At 38.0% G+C, this 26,326-nt stretch overlaps 1 protein-coding gene across 2 annotated transcripts in view; it reads left to right on the top strand.

Annotated features, from left to right (window-relative positions):
* The first annotated feature begins 3,314 nt into the window (after window positions 1-3,314).
* LOC136871910 (translation initiation factor eIF2B subunit epsilon) overlaps window positions 3,315-26,326 on the top strand; it is a 152,366-nt gene continuing 129,354 nt past the window's right edge. For both annotated transcript variants that reach the window (XM_067145627.2, XM_067145628.2), the window contains exons 1-2: window positions 3,315-3,625; window positions 18,002-18,126. In XM_067145627.2, the coding sequence (XP_067001728.2) occupies window positions 3,497-3,625; window positions 18,002-18,126 (254 nt within the window). In that variant the 5' untranslated portion in view covers window positions 3,315-3,496. The remainder of the gene's footprint in view (window positions 3,626-18,001; window positions 18,127-26,326) is intronic.

Below are 26,326 nucleotides of genomic sequence, written 5' to 3'. Positions count from 1 at the left end.
TAAATTCTTGAACTGAGTTTATTAAGGCTGACCAAAAATCCTGTTCCAAATTGTGGGACATTCTTCATCACTCTCTTCCCGGGTATACCTTTATAAAGTCTGTACCCTTGAGATTCCAAGGCATACTGGTCAGTGTTTCTAATTTCCTGTAATCCCATGATAAGAATTTTGTGTTTGTCCTTTATTTAGAGATGAAATTTTCATTGTTCCGTATTGAAAGTATTAACGTTAAAATTGAATAATTGAAAAAGAGGTTCTTATGTATTGAATAGGTTGAACCTCTTTTTCAATTATTCAATTTTAACGTTGGTCCTTTATGTCGGTGATCACTTTTAGTTTACCGGTTTGCATGAGTGAGTTTATATTGTGTGTAGAGAAGTATGTTATCTGCTTTGGTTTGATTCTTGATTTTGTCTCATTCGTGTATGTAGTACTGAGGTATTTCCGTGCCTCCGACTTCACGGTATCTTTCACGTGGCAGCCCACCGTATCCGGATGCTGCCTTCTCTGAACTCTTGGTTCAGCCAATGGAGTATTCCTTAAAAGACCTTCCATGGTTGACTGTCAAGGTGTCACCTGTGTGGGACTAGGTCCCGAATTACAACACTGGATGTGATCCAGTGAGGTGATAATGAGGCCGCTCCTCTGGAGTACAGACGCCTTATGCAGCCGCCCCTAACCTGGAGAGCAGACGCTGCATAATGGATTCCGGTGGCATTTCCTCCACTGTGGGGACCATCACCCCACCGGCTCATTTGCCTGAAGCCGTTGGCCCCCTTAGGGAGTCAGGTTATTTCCCGCTGCTCAACATTCAGCGTTGGCAGTTTTTTACAGCTGGGTGCCAGACCAGCAAGTCCTCCTCCTTTTTCATTCCGGACTTGGGACCAGACAATGGTGGACTTTCTGGTTATATTAGACACATTTGCAAAATTAATAACTGGTTCTATAGAAGGCAGTTTTGGTTTAGGGAAGGTTATTCCACGGAAGCTCAACTTGTAGGATTCTATTAAGATATAGCAGATATCTTAGATTCAGGAGGTCAAATGGACTGTATCATGATTGACTTGTCTAAGGCATTTGATAGAGTAGATCATGGGAGACTACTGGCAAAAATGAGTTCAATTGGACTAGACAAATTAGTGAATGGCTGGCTATATTAGAAAATAGATCTCAGAGAACTAGAGTAGACAAAGCTTTATCTGACCCTGTAATAATTAAGAGGGGGAATCCTAAAGGCAGTATTATTGGACCTTTATACTTTCTTACATATATAAATGATATGAGTAAAGAAGTGGAATCAGAAATGAGGCTTTTTGCGAATGATGTTCTTCTGTATAGTGATTAATGAGTTACAAGATTGTAAGCAACTGCAAAATGACCTCGATAATGTTGTAAGATGGACAGTATGCAATAGTATGATGCTAAATGGGGTTAAAAGTCAGGTTGTGAGTTTAAAAAATAGGAAAAGTCCTCTTAGTTTCAATTACTGCATTGATGGGTGAAAGTTCCTCATGAGAATCATTGTAAGTACCTAGGTGTTAATATAAGGAAAGATCTTCATTGAAGTAATCACATAAATGGGATTGTAAATAAAGGGTACAGATCTCTCCATAAGGTTATGTGGGTTTTTAGGGGTTGTAGACCGGGCGAGTTGGCCGTGCGCGTAGAGGCGTGTGGCTGGGAGCTTGCATCCGGGAGATAGTAGGTTCGAATCCCACTATCGGCAGCCCTGAAGATGGTTTTCCGTGGTTTCCCATTTTCACACCAGGCAAATGCTGGGGCTGTACCTTAATTAAGGCCACGGCCGCTTCCTTCCAACTCCTAGACCTTTCCTCTCCCATCGTCGCCATAAGACCTATCTGTGTCGGTGCGACGTAAAGCCCCTAGCAAAAAAAAAAAAAAAAAAGGGGTTGTAGTAAGAATGTAAAGGAGAGGGCATATATTAGTCTGTGGTAAGACCCCAACTAGAGTATGGTTCCAGTGTATGGGACCCTCACCAGGATTACTTGATTCGAGAACTGTAAAAAATCCGAAGAAAAGCAGCTTGAATTGTTTCGGGTGATTTCCGGCAATGGAGTAGCTTTACAAAAATATTGTGAAGTTTGGGGTGGGAAGACTTGAGAGAAAGGAGACCAGCTGCTCCATTTAAGTGGTATGTTCCAAGCTCTCAGTGGAGAGATGGCGCGGAATAACATTAGTAGACGAGTAAGACTGAGTTGTGTCTTTAAATGTAGGAAATATCACAATATGAAGAAAAAAGTTGGAATTCAAGAGGACAAATTGGGGCAAATATTTGTTTATAGGAAGGGGAGATATTGATTGAAATAACTTACGAAGGGCGATGTTCAACAAATTTCCAATTTCTTTGCAATCATTTAAGAAAATGCTAGGAAAACAACAGATAGGGAATCGGCCACCTGGTGATTGATTGAGAAGATGGTTGTTGGAATTTTTAATTTGCAGAACATGGCCAATATTTTATTTTTCTCGGTGCCGGAATTTTCCTATACGGTAGAACTTATTTGCACTTTCTGCCGTATTGAGTGTCTTATTCAGGTAATGGTAGTGGCGATTTTTTGCTAAGGGAGATGTTCAATAAATTTCCAATTTCTTTGCAATCATTTAAGAAAAGGCTAGGAAAACAACAGATAGGGAATATGCCACCTTGTGATTTATTTATTTATTTATTTATTGAAAAGATGGTTGTTAGAATTTTTCATTTGCAGAACATGGCCAATATCTTAATTTTCTCGGTGCCGGGATTTTCCTAGACGGTAGACCTTATTTGCACTTTCTGCCGTATTGAGTGTCTCATTCAGGCGATGGTAGTGGCGATTTTTTGCTGCAGCAACAGCTATTTCTTGAAGCATCATTTTGATTAATTTTTAGCACTGTTTCGTTAGGGATATACCAACTTCGGTACATTAGTCTATTTTTCTCTGTTTTCTTATATTAGAGACGTCCCTGTATGTTATTTTGTTCAGTAATACGAATTCTATCACAGGTGTAACATTTGAAATTACCGCTGTAGGACATCGAGCTGTTTTTCTAGTTCCACCAACTACGCCAACTTTGTGATACCGTTTGACGTCCTGTGATTTTTAGTACATGCTTTTAAACAAGATTTGTCGTTATTTTGGTAGAAAACATAATTTGTTTAGTTGAAATCAAAGAGGATATAATTGGTAGAATATATTTTGTAGCTTTATATTGTCATCAGAGCCATCTACAGTAAATGTAGACGGCCATGATTGTCATTCTTGATATTTTCCAATGTGTATGTTAGTAACATTGCACCGCGTAGTTATCCGTTGCTCACTTGTTTGGGATTAGTATAACCAGAGTATAACATTCCGTGGGTTTGAGGTTATGATACCCTTATATGTCAGTACCATATGTTGTGTTAAAATCGTATTTTAAAGTACAACTCTACCTTTCAACCTCCTTGTTGAAATACATCTTGTAACTAAACCTTAGTGTTACTCTTAAACGTAAGATGTCGAAGAAAACAAGCAAAGCGAAATCTACTACTGAACCACTACAGAAAGAGGATGTTGTTCAGGCTGTTGTTATATCTGATAATTTCAACTCATGGTTTCATCCAATGTCTTTTAGCAAGCCAACGGTGAGTGATTTGATTCAATATTTGTGAAATATTGTTAAGAAAATACCCTTTCATCATCATTTTCATTTCTGACATTTCCCATCATGGTTACATTCTATATTTATGTTTTGTCGTCGGTGTATGATCTATTTTGTCCATTTCTCCCGTTAATTTCATTTATGTGTTTATAGCGCGCCTTTTTGTAGGACGATCAGAAATTTTTCACGGCTACTTCCTTATCCCTGAGTCTGCTGTGCCATTTTCAACTATGTCTCCAAATAAAGGTCCTCTAATCTTATGAAGCTAGTATTATGATCATAGATCAACTTAGAGAATTATTGCAACTTTCATCAGATGTACGCGTACTCTCCATTTTAATGCATCTATACAAGTAAGAATATTTTTAGGGAGCATGTTTGTGGTTTCCTGGCAAGCATAATGGATCTCTTCTCTTTGCTACTTGAGATATAATTTCACATAAGTTTAATTTTTATATACTTTTTCTCATTATTAAACATACACCCACTTTAGTAAAGTGCTGTGATACCAAGTGGGGATACTAATGTGTGGGCTACCCTACCAAGTGATAGACCTACAGTACATGCTGATACAAAGTTCAAGGGGTACAGTTTTTATTGGTACTCAAGATGGCATGGGAGTACCAATTACAGCATATTAAACCATGTAAGATTTTACAGAACTCAAATGATCCATTCCTTGATTCAAGAAGGTGATTTAGTGATGAATTATCTTTTAGTCTGTTGGGATTAAGTGTGTCAGAAAGTGGGGGAAATTCCCAGATGGAACAGCATAGTTAATATACAAGTAAGGTACAACAAATATAAAGGTTAAAACAGTTTGAGAACTGGGGTGAAAAAGAACAGCAACAACAACACCAACAAAAGTGTGAGCTCTTAATCAAGCAACACACTCTCGCTCACCAAACCGAGAGCAAGGCTGGATGCTATTAAAATGACTGAGAATAGCCCTATTTCAGTCGTATGCTATGCATATCTTGAGGCACCAACTCTTGCAGTATTATCACAAGAAGTTTGAAACCCTTGCTCATGGTCTTGGATTTTGTGATCATGGTGTATTCTTATGAATCTCGCACTATCATGCTACCGGATCAGCCATTGCCCATGGTTCGAAGAGGAAGAAGAAGATGAGATTCAACATCTCTGAAAACGTGCTTGGGCTCTCCAATGTCAACGTCAATCGACATCCGATTTCAGCCAAATTGTCCTCACGGATAAATCATTGATCCTACTATCAAGTTGGAGATCCATGAAAGTTAGTCTGAGGAAGTTAATGTTGCCAAAATGTGCATCTATGAACCAACTGTTTATTTCTTTTGAGAAAAATACCATCTTGAATTAAGGACTGTGATTAGTATCAGTATCCCTAAATTTTTTGCCAACTTTTGTAAACAGTTTGAACTGACTAAAGCCTTCATCAATACGACCAAAGCCTTCATCAATATGACTAAAGCCTTCATCAACACACTTGCCCTAAATGTTCCATTTGCATATTTAGGAACCATGCTTACGAGCCTTTAACACATTTGATTTCACCCAGATAAAAAAAAAAAAAAAAAAAAGTTTTAAATGCCAATATCTAAATTAAAGTATATATTAAATAACTGCATTTTTGTAGGTACTCTTTGTCATCATGGGAATCTACAAGTGCTGCAGGAATATTTTCAAACAACGTATCATACAAATAGTTTCATAATCTATATCAGGGCCTCTCAGGGTGCATGTGCTTGGTGCATGCACTGTGCACGGTGCAAAAGACGACTTCGCTTGGTTGACCAGATTGTAGACCCCCCACTACTCGATTTGGAGCAATAGCGCTCTCTCTCTCTTTTCTCACGCCTGTCTCGCTCGCTCCCCCTGTCTCCCTCTACCACACTTGCTCCGTACGCTCTAAATCTGAGCTGACCTGAGCCGAACTTAGCCGAGTAGCCTAGAGACGAAGCGTTGGTCCGAGCTGAACCGAGAGGGACCGATGCACAGTGTCTTGCGCCTCGATTTGCACGCGTGAGATTTTGGGCGTTTGAGAGGCCCTGATCTATATAATGGCATAGTTATCTACCAACTTTGCCTCGCCTTGTCTTTTGCTGGCTTATGTTACAAATATGTTAAGAGTTACCATATTTTCAGAAACATAATCCAGGACAGTAACTATATTTTCAGAAAATGTTTCACAGCTTAACCATATTATTAAGTTAAAGATATAGATATTCATTTTGCAGCAAGGTATCATACATAAAGTAAACTAAGGGAAAATTTGATTGATTGAAAATTAATAAAGATACTCTATATTGTTTGCCTTTGCTGGCAGGACCTAGTGTTTACAGTGCACTATGTTTTCTGGTATGGGCTAGAGTAATTTTGTTACTTTCATTGATCTTTCTCTGTCTTATACTTGGCTTTGACAATATGAAAGTGACTGAGGTATGAGCCATGCTAGTAATGCCATTCCTTCTGCAGCCAGTCCCTGCTATGAATGGTGTGAAAATGTTGCTCACAGGGTGGGTTGGTGTATGCATTTCAGTGGACGTGGCAGACTGATACGTAATAGCAACTTCTGGTTCGGTGAGGAAAGCAACGGGAAATTACCTCACTCCTCACTTCCCTAGTACGCCTCTTCAATGATGCCTAGGCCATCTATGACAGCTGATGGCAGAGCTGTTGAGGATCCAACCAGCCTTAGGGCTGAAGACTGAACATACATACACATACTCCGTATTACAAAGATGATTGTTGGGTCTGATTCACACTCTTCATTTTTAATTTTCTTAAAATTTTTACTTTATAAATTTTTACTCCCTGCTCTGTGAACCATGTGACCTTGCCATGGTGGGGAGGCTTGCACGTCCCAATAAAGCAGATAGTCTGGCCACGGGTGCAACCATATCGGATGGGCATCTGTCAAGAGACCAGACTAACGAATGGTTCTTTGAAAAGGGGGGTAGCAGCCTTTCAGAGGTTACAAGGGCAGCAGTCTAGATGATTGACTAATATGGCCTTGTAATAATACTCAGTTTGGCTCAGCTGCATTGATACTGTTACACGACTGAAAGCAACGGGAAACTACAGCCCCTAACTAACTCCCGAGGACATGCAGCTCTCTCTGCATGAATGATGTACTCATGATGGCTTCCTCCCAGGTAAAATATTCCATTCAGATCTCTGGGTGGGGACTGGACAGGAGGGGGGAATCATCAGGAAGATGAATACTGACATTCTGCGAGTCGAAGCACGAACATTTAGAAGTTTGAATTGTTGTGTTAGGTTAGAGAATCTGAAAAGGGAGATGGCTAGACTAAAGTTAGATGTAGTTGGTATAAGTGAAGCATGTTGGCAAGAAGAGCAGGATTTTTGGTCAGACAACTACAGAATTATCAACACAAAATCAAAAAGGGGAATGCAGGAGTTGGTTTAATAATGAATAAGAAAATGGGGCAGCGGGTATGCTACTACGACCAGCATAATGAAAGGATTATTGTTGTCAAGATAGACACCAAGCCAATGCCTACTACAATAGTACAGGTCTATATGCTTACAAGTTCAGTGGATGATGAGGAAATTGAAAGAATAGATGAAGAGATAGAAGATTTAATAAAACACGTAAACAGTGACGAGAATCTAATTGTGATAAGAGATTGAAATGCAGTGATAGGCCAAAGAAGAGAAGAAGGTACCGGTATTACAGTCAGAGAATTTGGAGTGGGACAAATGAATAAGAGGAAGTACCGGGCGAGTTGGCCGTGCGGTTAGAGTTGCGCAGCTGTGAGCTTGTATCCAGGAGATAATGGGTTCGAATCCCACTGTTGGCAGCCCTGAAGATGGTTTTCCATGGTTTCCCATTTTCACACCAGGCAAATGCTGGGGCTGTACCTTAAGGCCACAGCCGCTTCCTTCACACTCCTGGGCCTTCCCTATCCCATCATCGCCATAAGACCTATCTGTGTCGGTGTGACATAAAGCACATAGCAAAAAAAGGAAGTCAGCTGGTTGAATTCTGTACCAATCACAATTTAGTCCTTGCTAATACTTGGTTCAATCACTATAAACAATGGCTGTTATGTGGATGAGACTTGAAGACACCGGAAGGTTTTAAGCAGACTTTATTATGATTAGGCAGAGATTCAGAAACCAGTTGTTGGATTGTAAAACTTTCCCAGGAGCAGATGTGGACTCTGATTACAACTTGTTGGTCATGAAATGCCAGCTGAAGTTGAAGAAATTGAAAAAGAGAAGGAATGCAAGGAGATGGGATCTAGACAAGTTGAAAGAAATGAGTGTGAGGGATTATTTCAAGGAACGTGTTGCACAAGGACTAAATGAAAAGGCTCAAGGAAACACAATAGAGGAAGAATGGACAGTCATGAAGAATGAGGTCAGTACAGCTGCTGACGAAATGTTAGGAAGAAAGGAAAGATCAACTAAGAATCAGTGGAAAACTCAGGAGATACTAGACCTGATTGATGAACGATGAAATTAAAAGAATGCAAAAAATGGAAGAGGGCAGAAAAAGAATAGAGGCGATTAAAGAATGAAGTGGATAGAAAGTGCAGAACAGCTAAGGAAGAATGGCTGAAGGAGAAGTGAAAAGCTGTTGAATGTTGTATGGTTGTAGGAAAGGTAGATGCTGCATACAGGAAAATCAAGGAAACCTTTGGAGAAAGGAAAGCTAGGTTGCCATTGTTGCTTTCACGGCCCGTACTTACAGACATGATATAGCTTTCTGGGCTTATGCAGTGTCAAGAAAGGTCCACTGGGTGAGTTGGCCGTGCCCGTAGAGGCGCGCGGCTGTCAGCTTGCATCCGGGAGATAGTAGGTTCGAATCCCACTATCGGCAGCCCTGAAGATGGTTTTCCATGGTTTCCCATTTTCACACCAGGCAAATGCTGGGGCTGTACCTTAATTAAGGCCACGGCTGCTTCCTTCCCACTCCTAGCCTTTTCCTGTCCCATCGTCGCCATAAGACCTATTTGTGTCGGTGTGACGTAAAGCCCCTAGCAAAAAAAAGAAAAAAGAAAGTACCGAGCTCGATAGCTGCAGTCGTTTCAGTGCGGCCAGTATCCAGTATTCGGGAGATAGTAGGTTCGAACCCCACTGTCGGCAGCCCTGAAAATGGTTTTCCGTGGTTTCCCATTTTCACACGAGGCAAATGCTGGGGCTGTACCTTAATTAAGGTCACGGCTGCTTCCTTCCCACTCCTAGCCCTTTCCTGTCCCATCGTCGCTGTAAGACCTATCTGGGTCGGTGCGACGTAAAACAACTAGCAAAAAAAAAAAAAAGTGTCAAGAAAGTAAGGTGAAAATCTTTGTTTTGTTCTGCGTCTTCAGATGAAAATCTCAACTGTTCACGAGAAAGGCTTCTCAAACAATGAGGTTTGAATTTAGACGTTATAATAGAAGTGGAAGTGGTACATTTATTCGTCATCAGATGTCTCACTGGACGTGGTACATCGCACACCACCGTGAAGATCTTAAGGCAGTCTTCATTTCCAAAAGAGGAGTCTAAACATCTGTCCCCGGGAGGGCACAGTGCCACTTAGATTATTTGGACTTCCTAAGATCCATAAAGATGATGTTCCCCTCAGACCTATTGTTAATGCTATAAGTTCTCCTACATATACTCTGGCTAAATACCTAAGCAAATTGCTTCAGCCACATATAGGATGTACTGAATCATACATTAGGGACTCTTGGTATTTCGTCAACAATTTGACAACCATAACCCTTCATCCTACTGTATTTTTGGTGAGTTTTGATGTGGAGTCCTTGTTCACTAAAGTGCCAATTGACTCAGTCATGTCTCTCATTGAACATCTGTTCCCTGAGGACATTACTAAGCTATTTTACCACTGCATGACTTCCAGCTATTTCTTGTAGGGTGGGAATTTTTACGATCAGACGGACGGAGTGGCTATGGGAAGTCCACTTTTGCCCATAGTGGCTAATTTCTTTATTGTGCATTTTGAGGAGGAGGCTATTGCTTCGGTGCCTGTCAAACCTATGATTTGGTGGAGGTATGTTGATACATTTGTGGTCTGGACAGAAGGTCCTTAGAAACTTAATCTATTTCTAAACCGCCTGAATCAGCAACATCCTTCAATTAAATTCACTATGGAGATGGAGTTGGACGGATGCCTCCCTTTCTTGGATGTTCTAGTAAGAAAGAAACCGGACGGCTCCTTAGGACATGCCATCTATCATCATAAGCCTACCCACACAAATCAGTATCTTCATGCAGATTCTCACCACCATCCAGCACAAAATCAAGGCATTCTCGTGAGACTCACCAAGAGGGCGAGATGAATTTGTGAGCCATCAAATATCCAGGTGGAAATGGATACACTCAAAGTCACATTCAGGGGTAATGGTTACAGCTATTTGCAGATTCATAGAGCCCTGCTTCCCAGAGAAATGACCAAGCAAAGCTTACAGAAGGAAGAAGTGAAGGGAACTGCCTACCTGTCTTACATTTACATCAACACAACAGATTGAATTGTCAAGGTCCTCCGCAAACACAATATAAAAACCGTGTTGGGCATTGTCACTAAAATTGCTCACAGTCTGAGTAAAACCAAGGACAAATTGTCCCCACTTCTAGATCCAGGGGTATGTATAATGTAACAAAAACTTTTCAGTCTGTCAAACACACTGCAGTTACAATATAAATTAAAACAGTGTAAACATACCTGCAAAAATACACACTATTATACAAAGAATGACATGTTTCATTCTACAAGAACATCCTCAGATTCTATCAAATCACTTAAAACATGCTTATATATGTATAGTATTGTTTACGTTGTGTAAACTTGTCAACGATAGAGAGTTCAGTGATAACATGAACCAGTAATGACAAAAAATAAATTTACAATATTAATATAATGAAAACTTACGTACTTACCTAGACTGCTAATGCTAAGTCCGTTGTCACCAAACACTATTTCAGGACTATGGTCATGGAAAGTTTTGGGTAAAGCACACTGCTTCGCGGAGAGGAGAGGGGGAAGCATGTCTCTCCAATTGGATGTTAAAATGGAGTATACTGTACCTTGGAGAGGGGAGGGGGAAGTAGGGCTGAGCGATTGTCATGCTGTGGAACCTTCTGTCAACACTGGAGAGGGAAGAAAGGTTATTAACATACTTCATGTTAAAATGTACTTTTATGTAATATGGATGAATGCAGATTAATGATTTTAAGGTGAATAAAGTAAGGAATAGAAATAGAGACTACCGGGCGAGTTGGCCGTACGCGTAGAGGCGCGCGGCTGTGAGCTTGCATCCGGGAGATAGTAGGTTCGAATCCCACTATCGGCAGTCCTGAAAATGGTTTTCCGTGGTTTCCCATTTTCACACCAGGCAAATGCTGGGGATGTACCTTAATTAAGGCCACGGCCGCTTCCTTCCAACTCCTAGGCCGTTCCTATCCCATCGTCGCCATAAGACCTATCTGTGTCGGCGCGACGTAAAGCCCCTAGCAAAAAGAAATGGAGACTAACTATTAAATGTTATAATTATGATAAAAGTTAATTTAATGAGTAAGTGTTGTCCAGATGTTATGTGAGTAGAGCGGAGAGGGGAAAACTTTTTACGTGTGTATGGTCATTTAGGTTAGTTACATTAGCATTTTCTGCGATGTAAATTTCGAATGCTTCCTTTATATTCAAAGATTTACTTTTATTTTCTATGTGTAAAATTTTTAGATCTGTGTTGATATCTGCAAAATGGAGTGAACAGTCGTATATGTACTCCCTGAAGGCTGAATGCCGATTATATCTGATCATGTTTTTGTGTTTGCAGTTAGATTCTTGGCACTTGAGTTAATATACTCCTGACTTTGAGAAAGGGTCTTTTTTGTTTAGGTTGCACTTGCTGATGTGTGTCTGTAGTGTGTTATTCATTCTAAGGCTACTTTAAAACCTTGTTTTTTTGAAAATATTTGCTACTTTGTATGTGTTCTTGTTAACGTAGTTGAGAACCACATATATATATATATATATATATATTTTTGTCATGTGTGGTGGTTTCCCAGTGATTTTTCTAATATTTATTTAATAGTTTATCTACTGTGCCTGGAGGGTGGTTGTTTTCTTTTGCAATTTGTTTAATGATTTGTATCTCTTCATTGAAATCCGTTGTGCTCATTGGTGTGGAAATAGCTCTGTGTATCATTATCATTGTATTCAGTCCTGCTATTTTGTATGTGTATGGGTGGTTCGAATCATACACACCCAAAATAGCAGGACTGAATACAGTGATAGAGTTATTTCCATACCAGTGAGCACAATGGATTTCAATGAAGAGATACAAATCATTAAACAAATTGCAAAAGAAAACAACCACCCTCCAGCCACAGTAGATAAACTATTAAATAAACATAAGAAAAATTATATTTAAAATGTTTATCGTTAATTTATTGTAAACCACCTATTCAATACTTTTAAAGTCTTTAAGAGTATGGTTCAATCATTACATTAAAGTTTAGGCATATGGTATATGTTTCACCTGTCATTGCAGGCATCATCAGCCATAAATTCTAAACTCCAAGTCAGAGCTCTGAGTGGATGCTATACTAAAACTATTCCCCAAAGTTAATTATTTTTACAACAATTTGCACTGATGTACAAGAATATCATGGTCACATTTGGAGTGAACTGGCCGATCATGTCTTAAAAAGTTCTAATGGGATGTCCTCATGTTTACATCAAATGGAGATAATACAAAGATATCAACTCTCATAAGTCAAGTGAAAATCAAACATCTACACATTCTTTCAGCATATATAGGAGATTAACACGTACTAAAAGGCGAGTTGGCCATGCGGTTAGAAGCGCGCAACTGTGAGCTCGCATCTGGGAGATAGTGGGTTCGAACACCACTGTCGGCAACCCTGAAGATGGTTTTCCGTGGTTTCCCATTTTCACACTAGGCAAATGCTGGGGCTGTAGCTTAATTAATGCCACGGCCGCTTCCTTCCCATTCCTAGGCCTTTCCTGTCCCATCGTCGCCATAAGACCTATCTGGTCAGTGAGACATAAAGCAAATAGCGCAAACAAAAAATATTCTTAAAAACGGTTTTTTATAACAATTTACACTGATGTATAAGAACATACGGTACAGTTGGAAATGAACTGGCCGATCTTGTCTTAAAGTTCCAATGGGACGTCCTACTCATGTTCACATCCAATGGAGATAAAAAAAAAATATCAACACTCATAATGCCGATACTGGGACGGCAATTGAAGTCTATTGGAATCACAACATCTACACATTTCTTTTAACATATATAGGAGATCAAACATGTTCAGCTCATACGGTTTTTGGGATAGCCAACATTTTATATAGATCAAAATCACTTCCTTAAAGAAATGAGGATCTCTATTCATTTTTTTTTTTTTTTTTTTTTTTTTTTTTTTTGGAAGTGAAGTGAAGTGTTGGTCAGATGGCAAGATAGCTAGAAGAGGATGCTTGATCAAGTCTCATTTAAATAACAAATTATTCCAAATTATTCCATCTTCTCTTAAACATGCAGTATGTTGTCTGGGTCATGAAGTTTTTGAAGTTATCTCCGTGTAAGTCTGGAGAGGAGTTAAACTGGATTCTGGGTCTAAGTGTAACAGCTTGTGAAGTGTGTTGAAGTCTGTGGAATAAACGAAAAAGTGTGTGCTATATTGGGATAGTTCATTAATAGAATTAATCCTCTTGACTTTTACCCTTTAGACTTTAGGTGAGAAGTCCGGCTGTGTTGCTTGTGTGAGGATGACAGTCGCTTTACCTCTGCTTGTCGTATTGTAGGGGTGTGTCATTGTTGGCAGGGAGTGTGTTAGGTGAAGAGGGGTGGGCGGGGCGTTAAGATCGCTTTTGGTACAAGTGGGGGAAGGAGTGTGGCCAGGCCGAGGGACATTGGCTGCTGTTGATATAGGGGTGTTAATGTTGGATTTAAAGTTGATTAAAAAAATTATTACTGTTTATGTCTATGTTAAGTGAGCCTGGTCACGGAACAAATTCCTAACTTATTGTGACACTGGTCAAAGGCTAGGCATAGACGTCAGTCTTGATTTGTAGGGTGAGGAATCTGAGACTGCAATGCTTTTCCTTTGGATAGTCTTCTCATCATATTCACATTTGTCTAGTGGTTGTAACCAATATGAAAATTATGAAACCAGTAGTTTCAATCTGTTTGACAGTGTCAGATTGTACACTTCAACACCAGACAGCTTCTTCAAAAAGGAGTAGGCAACAGTAAGTTTGTAAGAGGTTGATATGCCACATGTAAGGAAGCATAATAAACTATTGGTTCTCTATTCATATATACATACCGCTAGAACTGTCTACATTTCGACTAGCCTTGACATGTGTTGATGTATCCTCATGGCCAAAAGGTCTGTCCAACTTCTTGACATATATATCAGTTGCTGCTTTATTGCCATTTCATCACTTATGAGGGAGTACACTTTTTCAGCTTCATTCATTTTTCTATGATAAACCTTTCTTTGATGAGATCTGTTACTCCTGTTTGGCACAGTGTGTTTCCTGGTTAACGACTCAATGTACTCCTAGAAGGCAACTTGAATATATGATTTTGTGTATAAGCATAACCCTTCGAAGAAATAAATTAAATGCAGTGTTTTATGAAGTTTTCTAACCAATGGAGTGACAGCTTATGTAATTTAAACTTTGGTCCAGTATGAATGAGGTCTTCATGTCTTCAGGATTGAGGTCATTGGTGTTCATTATTGTTTTTAATTGAATATGATACTGTTTGCTGAACTCATCCAGCTGCTCTTTCTCTATTTCCAAATCAGCTTCCAGTTTCTTTATTTTCTGATCAGCACACCACAATTTCAGTCTCAAACGGTTCTTTCCTTTGTGGTCTTCAAAACGGTTATTTGTTGTCTGCACTCAAATAGACTTACTGGCACTTTCTGCCACCTGACTGACATAAGCATAGTTATAACACCAATATAAATGGTCTGTAATTGGACATTTTAAATTTTCCAGCTAACTCATTCCTGGTTGCCAGCGTTTCGCACCAGTGTACTAAGTTGGGCTCATCAGTTGGTAAATAGCACACCCACCAAGACACATGGCTAGTGCATACCGTGGAGGCCACTGCGTAGACTACTTGGAGCCACCGGCAGTGCCAGTGCCCTATGAGAGACTTTGTCTCATTACCAAAAATTGATGCCTGCCTGGCCATCAGATGAATCATAAGCATAGTTATTGTAAATAGCTCATTCATAATCAAAATTCTCTTCTTTCCAGTGTTTTGCCCTAGTTCATGTTTCTTTATTGGTCATCTTTGTAATGTTGATTTTGAATTTGGCATCTTATGCTCGGGTTAATCTTTAAATACAGAAGGAAAAACATTGTCTTTCAATTTCCTTATTTTTAGTCCAGGACGGTAATCTGCTTCAGCAAAATGCAGACTACAAACAAGGGATGTTCTGGATTCAAAATTTGGAATGAAACTTTTCAGTGACATGTTTTTCAACCATTTCTGTCGTCTGTCAAATCACCGTAATCATCCCTGTTCCAAATTATGTTTCTTTAAACACATTAAATCTCAGTGGCACACTAAACATTTGGCATGCCCTTTATAAGCTGTACAGAAAAATGAAATTTTCCGTTCTGTTTTAAAGACTGCTGCTTCACCACTCCTTCTTTATTTAATTTTTGTTGTTGTATGATGTTCAGTCATGACAACTAAAGAGGTGCTTGTTGGAGGTAAGGTTCAGAAGTTTATCCAGACAATGTTGGAGAGTCATCCAGATAAATGGGCACTGTCAGTGAAGCCAAAGCAATGGAGGAAGGAGTCAAGTAGTTTGAGGTGATGATAGTGTCCTGTTTGGATCACCATAAAAAGATGAATATAAGAAGAGGCTCTTTGGGCTCATAGGGCTACACTTTTGATGGAATGATTTCCAATTGAAAATGAAAAGATGTGGGTTAGGATGAACTGACTGAGGGAGACTCGAAAAAAAAAGTGCTCAGAAGGCAGTTAATTTGTCAGCTATTGTGGATTGATTACCATTTGTTAGTCTCTGTATGTTCCTGGAACAGGTTAACTCCTTGCCTTTATGAGGTAAGGAGCACAATCTTTCATATTCATTCTCTGAGATGTAGGTCTTGTCCCAACTGCTGGGTACGTATAGCCTAAATCTTTTGACTTGTGGTCAAGGACAGTAGCTTTGTCATAATTTACACTGAGATACCTTGTAGTTTCATCAGATCTTACTGATGTTATGATTGTATCTGCAGTTGTCAGTGATTGTTTTGTCTCTGGATATTCATGTGTGGGAAGGGAAAGTAGTGGGAAAATTCCTCTTTTCACTGTTTGCTCTGAAAGTTTTTTATATGTCACTTTCTTTACTTTCTGTTTTAAAGGCTGTCAGTTTAATATAATGGTTTGAATTACAGATTGAGAAGTATTTGTAGTTTGGTTTGGAGTCTGTTAAAATATAAATAACTAGCAGTTACCCGTGCCTTCGATCGTGTGGATTTTGTAATTTGTTAAAAGTAATCATTCCTCGGTACTATACAGAGACATTATCTGAAAATCCCTAAAGAATAAACGCTCACTGAAAAATTGAGTTTCATTTACCCCAGAAATTCTTTGTAAATCGTGTTTGTGATATTGCCTTTTGGGGCTAAGATGACCATGCGACATAGAACTGTACATGTGAGAAACAGTCTTCTCTCAAGTTGAAAACAAACAAAAAACATGTTTCTTTATTTTTATAAGATATTCCAAATACCTATTTCCATGTCTGTAACATCTTCAGTTTTTGAGATATGAGTATCCCCATAAAAATAATTCAACCCCTTTATCCGTCCTTCCCCCATCCTCACCCCACCTAAGTGGATTTCTGAAATCAAAACAAAAATACATGTTCTCTTCTTTTTAAAGAAGATTCCAAATACCATTTTTCATGTCTGTAACATGTTACGTTTTTGACATATAGGCCTACTGTAGACATACCGTGCTCATTTTAAAAATTCACCCGCTTTTTCAATTCTTTTCATCCCTTAAGTGGATTTTCCAAAAACAAAAAAGTACTTGTTTATTTTTAAAAGAGATGCCAAAAAAAGCTTTCACGTCTGTAACATCTTCAGTTTTTGAGATATAAATATCCTCATGCAAAGAATTCAACTAATTTTTCAATTCCTTCACCCCCCATTAAGTGGATTTTCTGAAAACAAATAAATACATCTGTCTTTATTTTTAAATAAATAAATATTTATTTTTTTAGAGGAGACTCCAAATACCAATTTTCACCTGTTTTTGAGATATTACTATCCTAATAAAAAGAATTCAATCCCCGTTTCAGTCCTTTCTATCACCCTAAGTGTTTTTTGAAAAAAACAGGTTTCTTTATTTTCAAAAGAGATTAAAAAAACAATTTTCACATCTATAACATGTTAAGTTTATGAGGTGTTCTGCAGATATTATTTTAGAAATTCACCCCCTTTTTCAGTTCTCCTTGACTGGATTTCCCGAAAATAAATGACCTGTGTTTCTTTACTTTTACAGGAGATTCCAAATACCAATTTTCACTTCTGTAACAATTTGCATTTCTGAGATAACTATGCTGTAGAAATAATCTTTTTTAAATTCACCCCCTTTGTCACTCCCGTTCACCCCCCATTTATTGAATTTTCCTAAAACAAAAAAGTATGTGTTTCTTTATTTTTAAAGGAGATTCCAAATACCAATTTTCATGTCTGCAACATCTTCAGTTTTTTAGTTTTGGCTCGGCGATGATGAATCAGTCAATCAGGACATGTTATTTTACGTATATAAGTTTAGATTATTATTACATCTGTAATTTTGTCATAGTTCATTTCAGCGACCCTGATATCTATGGAAAGACACTAATATTGGTCTTTTCTGATAATCTAGAATCCTTGATTTAACGTTGCCATGGTTACGGTGGGTCACTTCTTCAGGCTATTCCTAGAGCTGCGGTACTGAGGTGCCAATATCTCAAAAACGGCTGGTTTTCAAATCTTAAAATGTGGTTTTTGGGTCCCATGGGGACATACTGCGGTTTGTTCCTTGCATCGCGAGGGTTCAAATGAGCTCTGTCTCATCCTTGTACAACAGATTCAATATTTTGCCTATATTAACCTATTGTAAAGTGCCAAAGGGCCTAAATCTATGGAATGGTGAAGGCTTAACATGTCAGACCACTTCTATAACCCTCTCAGGAGCAATAAGAACAAAGTATGAAATTTTCAGCAAAATTGGTGCAGTAGATTTTGAGTCTATAGAATACAAACAAACAATCATTCATTTTTATATATAAGATTAATATAATTGATTTCCATGCTTTTTGGTGATGTAAGGCTCATTTTAATTGTTTCAGCCTCTCTTGCCACTAGTGAACACACCTCTTATAGACTACACTCTGGAGTTCCTCGCTCTGTCAGGGGTTCAAGAAGTCATATTATTCTGCTGTTCTCATGCAGATCTTATCAAGGAGCACATCAAGTGAGTGGATTATCATCATGAATTTATTTATTATGTTATTTATTTTTATAACGGATGAGAATCTGTAGAGTTCCTTATTTGCCAAGTAAAAATTTAATCTCATGTTAAGGTTGAAGACACATACACAAAATCACTTCTCTCATTAATTTATGGAACACCAAGAATGCAAGAATTTTGCTTACTGTATTTTCATAACTGATATCAGAAAATGTGGAAGTAAAATACTTCTAGTTGTCTTACTATCACTATTATAAATGTCTATAAACTGTCTGTCTCAATAGTCACCATATTTTGAAAGTATTCCAACAATGATGTAACCCCTGAGAAGATTGGGGATGTAGTAGGAAACAGTCTTATGGAAAGGCTGAGGAAAATTATTTTCACTTAGTCTTTGCTGCCGAAGATCAAGGTTCGTACAGATCAGCTGTCTGGGACAAGGACTCAATCCCAACCTTTGTTTTGTAAGTTGCAATGAAAGTGGCTGTCCCATGAACACCGCAAGAAATGTAATTAATGGAAAGGAACAAGCAAGGGAAATCAAGTCCTATACAGAAAGATATGGACATTGAAAGGAACACACAGCAGGAAAAATATAATGACAGATCAAAGTAAAAGAGGGAGAAATAGAAAGGAAACACAAAAGGACAAGGGCAATCTCCACATCTTCATACACTGCCGTCTTCAGATAGATTTGCTCTCCCTAACCAGTTCCACTTCTTTTACATCCATTTCTTCTTAGACTCCGAGCTCATTTCTGCTTCCCAGCTTCATCAGGAGGGTGGGCTTCAGCACTCATGGAAGAACCATCTTGACATATCTTCAGTCTTGATGTGGGAAGTGTAGGATAAGAAGAAAGCTGGTGAAAGTAGAAGAGAGAAAAATATGAAAATGAATACAGATAGCAATAGAATAGGAACATAGTATAAATACAAAAGGAGGAAAGGAACTCAACTGGTCAGTATAAGTACAGTATTGGAGGAGTGTTGAAAGGTACACATAACAGGTCAGTGACCGGACTAGCCCGCTGTGTTGACAAAGCTGTTTCACAAGTTACTGCCCTGGGCTCTGCCACTGCCAATACTCAATACCAGATCAGTGGAAATGGTAGCCTTAGGTTTAGCAAATTAAAGTAGAGCTATATAGCTAAATGGATAGAACGTTTGCCTTTGGTCCAGTGGCCCCGGTTCATTTCTCGGAATCAACCTCTTCGTACTCTTTAATTCCCCTTGCTTGGAGACTGGGTGTTTATGACGTCCTCGCTGTTCATTTCAGCCTCATTAGGTCACCATCAAGCCTTTCCAGATGTTATGCACTATTATTATTATTGTTATTATTATTATTGTTGTTATCAAATTAAAGTGTTGAATTTCACAGCGTTACAAGCCATCGTACCCATCGTTCAGTGGTTTATTAGCTTCCTCGGTAGATCAGTGATGGTGTCCGACCCATGAGCATGGTTTTGATTCCAAACAGTTAAAGAGAATACTAAACCTGAAAGATTGCATTTCATTTTGGCAGATCTACATATATATAAAATTATAGTAAAACCTCGATTATCCGTCCCTTGATTAACCGTTCTGTGGATTATCCGTCGCCAAAAACTAATCTATTTTTTTTTAAAGCAATGTACAAAGCAAATTATTACAAGAATAATTTATTCTATTATCACCACCTATTCAACACAAGCCACGTGTTACGTGAATGAAATGTACATAATACTATATACACTTCTCAGGGACATGTTTCACCCCTTGTTAAGGGCATCATCAGCCTGTAGGTAACCTTAAGGTCAAATGTCTGAAACATTATGTATTCATACATGGATTACAATGAAAAATACGTTACACATTAAAAACATCTTACAGTTAACATGCTACCATTATAATATAAAAAAATGCCATATTGCACACTATGAGTATCGAGAATTGATAGTGTCTATCTCATGGAAATTATAAATGAAAATGAAAAAGTTTAAAAATGAAAATTAAAAATTTGCAGATCATTGGGATGTAACAGTCTTGAGTAAAGAGTGTAATCATCTTTGGGTATATTTTGTATATTATAATTTAGCATGTTAACTTTAAGATGTTTTTAATGTGTAACGTATTTTGCATTGTAATCCATGTATGAATAGATAATGTTCCAGACATTTGACCTTAAGGTTACCTACAGGCTGATGATGCCCTTAACAAGGGGCGAAACATGTCCCTGAGAAGTGTATATAGTATTATGTAAATTTCACCCACGTAGCATGTGCCTTGTATTGAATAGGTGGTGATAATAGAATAAATTATTCTAGTGATAATTTGCTTTTAGTCAGTTTCAATACGGATCAATCATGAGAATTGTCTCTTGCAAGCAACGTACAGTTCCTCCAAAGCTGAATGAGCATACTCTTGATGTCAATAATATTGTTAATAATAATAATAATAATAATAATGTTATTGGTTTTACGTCCCACTAACCACTTTGACGGTTTTCGAAGACGCCGAGGTGCCGAAACTTTTTCTCGCGGGAGTTCTTTTACATGCTTGTAAAGGAAAAAAAATAAAGGAAAGGGTAATAGACATAAAGCTGAAAATTACAGGCCAGTCAGTTTGGAATGCATTGCATGTAAACTTTGGGAAAGCATTCTTTCTGATTATATTAGACATGTTTGCGAAATTAATAACTGATTTGATAGAAGGTAGTTTGGGTTTAGGAAAGGTTATTCCACTGAAGCTCAACTTGTAGGTTTCCAGCAAGATATAGCAGATATCCTGGATTCAGGAGGTCAAATGGACTGTATCACGATTGATCTATATAAGGCATTTGATAGGGTAGATCATGGGACACTACTGGCAAAAATAAGTGCAATTGGACTTGACACAAAGAGTGACTGAATGGGTGGCTATATTTCTAGAAAACAGATCTCAGAGAATAAGAGTAGGCGAGGCTTTATCTGACCCGGAAATAAGAAAGGAATTCCTCAAGGCAGTATTATTGGACCTTTGTTTTCTTATATATATCAGTGATATGTGTAAAGAAGTGGAATCAGATATAAGGCTTTTTGCAGACGATGTTATTCTGTACAAAGTAATAAATAAGTTACAAGATTGTAAGCAACTGCAAAATGACCTTGATAATGTTGTGAGATGGGCAGTAGGCAATGGTACGATGATAAACAGGGTTAAAAGACAGGTTGTAAGTTTCACAAATAGGAAAAGTCCTCTTAGTTTTAATTACTGCGTTGATGGGTGAAAGTTCCTTTTGGGGATCATTGTAAGTACCTAGGTTTTAATATAAGGAAATATCTTCATTGGGGTAATCACATAAATATGATTGTAAATAAAGAGTACAGATCTCTGCACATGGTTATGAGGGTATTTAGGGGTTGTAGTAAAGATGTAAAGGAGAGTGCATATAAGTCTCTGTTAAGACCCCAACTAGACTATGGTTCCAGTGTATGGGACCTTCACCAGGATTATTGATTCAAGAACTGGACAAAATCCAAAGAAAAGCAGCTTGATTTGTTCTGGGTGATTTCCAACAAAAGAGTAGCGTTACAAAAATGTTGTGAAGTTTGGGCTGGGAAGACTTGGGAGAAAGGAGACGAGCTGCTCGACTAAGTGGTATGTCTCACTTACTTCACAAAAGAGTACATTTATTGTTCCACCTATTCAATACAATCAGTACCACGTTATGTGGTTAATTAGACATAGAAAATCTGAATGTTACGGAGACATGTTTCGCCCTTCTTATTGGGCGTCATCAGCCATATTAATTTAATCTTAAAACAAACGTTGTTTAAAGGACAATGACATTTATAATTTGTAAAAATTGAACTGTGATTTCTTATGATATTAACTTTACAGAATAGTGGTTATAAAATATGATTTTGGGACATACAACACATGCTAAAATTATTGTAAACTAATTTAAAATCTTGTCTAATAGAAAATCTATGTCAATATCAAGTTCTAAAAACGGCACATGTCTGGTACTGAAGTGGATCCTCTATGTTATAAAAGTCAGCATATATTCGCTGGGGCAGTTGCCAACGTAAATTTTCAATAGACTAAAATGATAGAAAACTTGAGGGTGAATTTTGTTTATATTTTGTGTTCCAACATTAAAAGATTGGTTAAGAGAAAAGGCGAATGTTATGATGTTATCCTCATTAAGTTGATTGGTCTAAAATATTATCTGATATAACCGTTGCAAACAGACATTAGTGTGCTGGTTGAGGCTGCTTTGAGACAAGTTTATTTTGAATATTTGACAGGTTATGTTTGATTTTCACGTGAAAATGTAGTCCTTCTAGAAGATGTAGGACTTTGATGAATAGAATGTAATTATATCATATGCTGTGTATATATCTATCTTACTGTATTAGCAGCATTGGTCTGTCTCCAACTGTCTCACACTAACGTCTGTTTGCAACGGTTATATCAGATAATATTTTAGACCAATCAACTTAATGAGGAAAACATAACATTCGCCTTTTCTCTTAACCAGTGTTTTAATGTTGGAACACAAAATATAAACAAAATTCACCCTCAAGTTTTCAACCATTTTAGTCTATTGAAAATTTACGTTGGCAACTGCCCCAGCGAATATATGCTGACTTTTATAACAAAGAGGATCCACTTCAGTACCAGACATGTGCCGTTTTTAGAACTTTATATTGACACAAATTTTCTATTAGACAAGATTTTAAATCAGTTTAAAATCATTTTAGCATGTGTTGTATGTCCCATGTGTTATATTTTATAACCACTATTCTGTAAAGTTAATATCATAAGAAATCACAGTTCAATTTTTACAAATTATAAATATCATTGTCCTTTAAACAATGTTTGTTTTAAGATTAAATTAATATGGCTGATGATGCCCAATAAGAAGGGCGAAACATGTCCCCATAACCACATAACATGGTACTGATTGTATTGAATATGTGGAACAATAAATGTACACTTTTGTAAACTAAGTGAGATCTCTGTTTTCAATACGGATCAAAAATGAGAGTGATGATTTTATAATTGTAAGTGGTATATTCCGAGCTGTCAGTGGAGATATGGCGTGGAGTGACATCAGTAGACGAATAAGTTTGAGCGGTGTCTTTAAAAGTAGGAAAGATCACAATATGAAGATAAAGTTGGATTTCAAGGGGACAAATTGGGGCATATTTTATTTTATAGGGAGGGGAGTTAGGGATTGGAATAACTTACCAAGGGAGGTATTCAGTAAATTTCCAATTTATTTGTAATCATTTAAGAAAAGGCTAGGAAAACAAGAGATAGGGAATCTGCCAGCTGGGTGACTGCCCTAAATGTAGATCAGAAGTAATTGATTGATTGATTGACTAATCTACCGACATGAGGCTGACATGTTTGAGCACCTTCAAATACCACCGGACAGAGCTAGGATCAAGCCTGCCAAGTTGGGGTCCCGAGGCCATCACCTCAACCGTCTGAGCCACTCAGCCTAGCTCTTGATGTCAAGGTATTCTGTTTTGGAGTGACTATACATTGACTCTCCGACTCCTGAGTCCACGATCGTAACGTACAGTAACTACCGTACGTTCATGCGAGTAGACCGGTAATCGGCATTGGAGACATGACTTATATATTTTTTTACTACGTAATTTTATGTTGTCTAAATTATTTAACTTTTAACTGTTACAAAAGAAGAGGGATGCTATTCAAATTCAACAGTCACAAACTTAATTATCCATTCCATTGTTGGCGAATAATGTACTGTAATGTGCCCTCTTCCAGCCTCCGGAGCGTAGAGTACGGTTTGCTGGTCATTTCTTCTTCAGAATGATTCCTACAACTTATTTGGTAGCGTGTAACATCTCAGAGTACCATACGTAGATCTTTCATATCATTCTCTGTCAAGGTTAAATATTTTCACCACAGGCTACTGCATCGTAAATATTTCGCAATGCACAGGAATCGGAAACCAGCCTAACGGTCAGTTATAGTCAACCTCCGCTATTGGTAGACAGGTAGGCTAAATTCTGTACTGCAGTGCAAAGTAAGGAAATGTGAGCGTGACTGATACAGTTGAAACATTTATTTTCCATTCTAACAGCTGAGAAATGTTGAGATCAAAATCTGCAGTGAAAAGAAAACATGTAGTTTTAACCATACAAAATAAAGTTAATATAATTGAACGGTTAAAGAAAGGTGAACTAGTCTCAAATTTAGCATCAGAGTTCGGTGTAGGCGTGACAACAGTGTGGGACCTAATGAAGAATAAGGACAAAGTGTTGCAGTTTGTGGCGAGTTCTGACAGTTCGCATGGACTCGCTAAAAGAAAAACAATGAAAGCATCATCTTTAAAAGAATTGGATGCTGCGTTATTCACGTGGTTTCAGCAAAAGAGAGGCGAAGGTGTACCTATTAGTGGTGCTATGATAATGAGGCAGGCACACATTTTTCACAAAAAAATGGGGCTCTCATTGTCCTCACCAGCGTCCAATTTTTGGCTACAGAGATTTAAGGACAGAGATGGAATTCCAGAATTAAACATCGAAGGAGAAATACTAAGTGGTGACAGCAGTGCAGCAGAAAACTTTAGATATGAGTTTAAGCACATAATTGAGAGATACAATTTTGTTCCAAGTCAAGTGTACAATGCCAAAGAAACTGGACTTTATTTTAAGTGATACAGAGTTGAAATCAGAGGATGGAAACATTTTTGTTTCCTACTTGCCACATAATGTAATTTCATTAATTCAGCCAATGCACCAAGTCATCATCACAACCTTTAAGGTGCATTATAAGCGGGAATTGCTAGGCCTCTTACTTTCCGAAGAAACGTCGATTGTTGAGTTCGGGCAAAAACTCAATATTAAAGAAGCGCTTTATCTTGCCCATTTATTTATTTATCGTATGATGAATCTATGTACACACATGTATATAGTTCAGGGTAAATGTGCGTAGTCACAAGTCCGTACAATACTATAACTCTAGGTCTAACATTTTGACCCAATCAACTGCTTCATCCGATGTGCGGTGAATGTCCATCAGCGTTCTTTTGAAAGCTCAAATTGGGCAGTCAGCAACAATGTGGTGGATTGACTGAGAAGATGCACCACAATCACAATCTGTAGACCTAGTCCAACCCCATTTGCACAACAGATAACCACATCTGCCTTGTCCAGTTCTTATCCGATTGTATCTTGCCCAGAAATCATGGGATCTAGTAACCGCTCAGAACATCACTCGATCGTGGTGAAAATTGTATGTTGATGTCGAAGAGCTCGCCGATGATTTTCATGGATTCACTGACGAAGATGAAAATGAGGGATTGATGATCAAAGATATCCTGAAGACTATTGAAAATAACATTCATTTTGGAGAAGTGGATGAAAGTAACATTGAGGAGTGGCTTCATACTGACAATGTATTGCCTGGGCATCACATTTTAACTGATGAGGAAATACTGAATAAAAGCGCGAACGGGAACTCGGCAGTCAGCTGTGAAGTGACAAGTGAAAGTGAGGGGGATGGGGGAGAAGAGCGCATCGCAAACAATCACGTACCGCTTCGGACCACACTGGAGTCCGCTGAAACGTTAATGGAATTTTTGGAGCAAGAGGACGATACGGATTTTTCAGACATTCTTGTCATTAGAAAGCTCAGAATGGATATAAAGAAACTAAGTTGTAGGTGTGTGCAAAAAAAAAGTAACAGATTTTTTAAAAGCAACTTAAATGACACCTGGTAAATTATTTATGGTCTGCTGGTAATTTAGGTGAATATTTAGTATGTATTGTTGTAGCTTTGACTACATTTTGGTTTTAAAGAGGGTTTAATGCACTGCATTTTAAGGTTATATGGTATGTATTTTATGTACTTTAAAGTCCATTAAAATTAGTATTATGGATTATCCGGGTTTTTTTTTTTTTTTTAACCGTTCACCCCCTCCCGGGCATTAAAATGGATAATCGAAGTTTTACTGTATATATATTTAGGCCAATACTACAACAAAAATCTAAACCTCAACGATTTAATTGAAGACAAAAATCCATTATACGAAGTTTTACCCAAATTATTGCAAACACTAAATTTAAAACAAAGCAACATTCTTAACACTCTTAAGTTAACATCTTCTAGAACCCCCACTACTTTAACAAACATGACTCCCTCCCTGTCCGCCCACGCAAATCTCTTGCAACCAATAACACATCAACTTAACACCCTGCCTA

This window comes from Anabrus simplex, chromosome 4, assembly GCF_040414725.1.
Source record: "Anabrus simplex isolate iqAnaSimp1 chromosome 4, ASM4041472v1, whole genome shotgun sequence".
NCBI lineage: Eukaryota > Metazoa > Arthropoda > Insecta > Orthoptera > Tettigoniidae > Anabrus > Anabrus simplex.
Note: the sequence above shows the minus strand (reverse complement) of the source record. Positions and strands in the feature narration are given on the sequence as shown.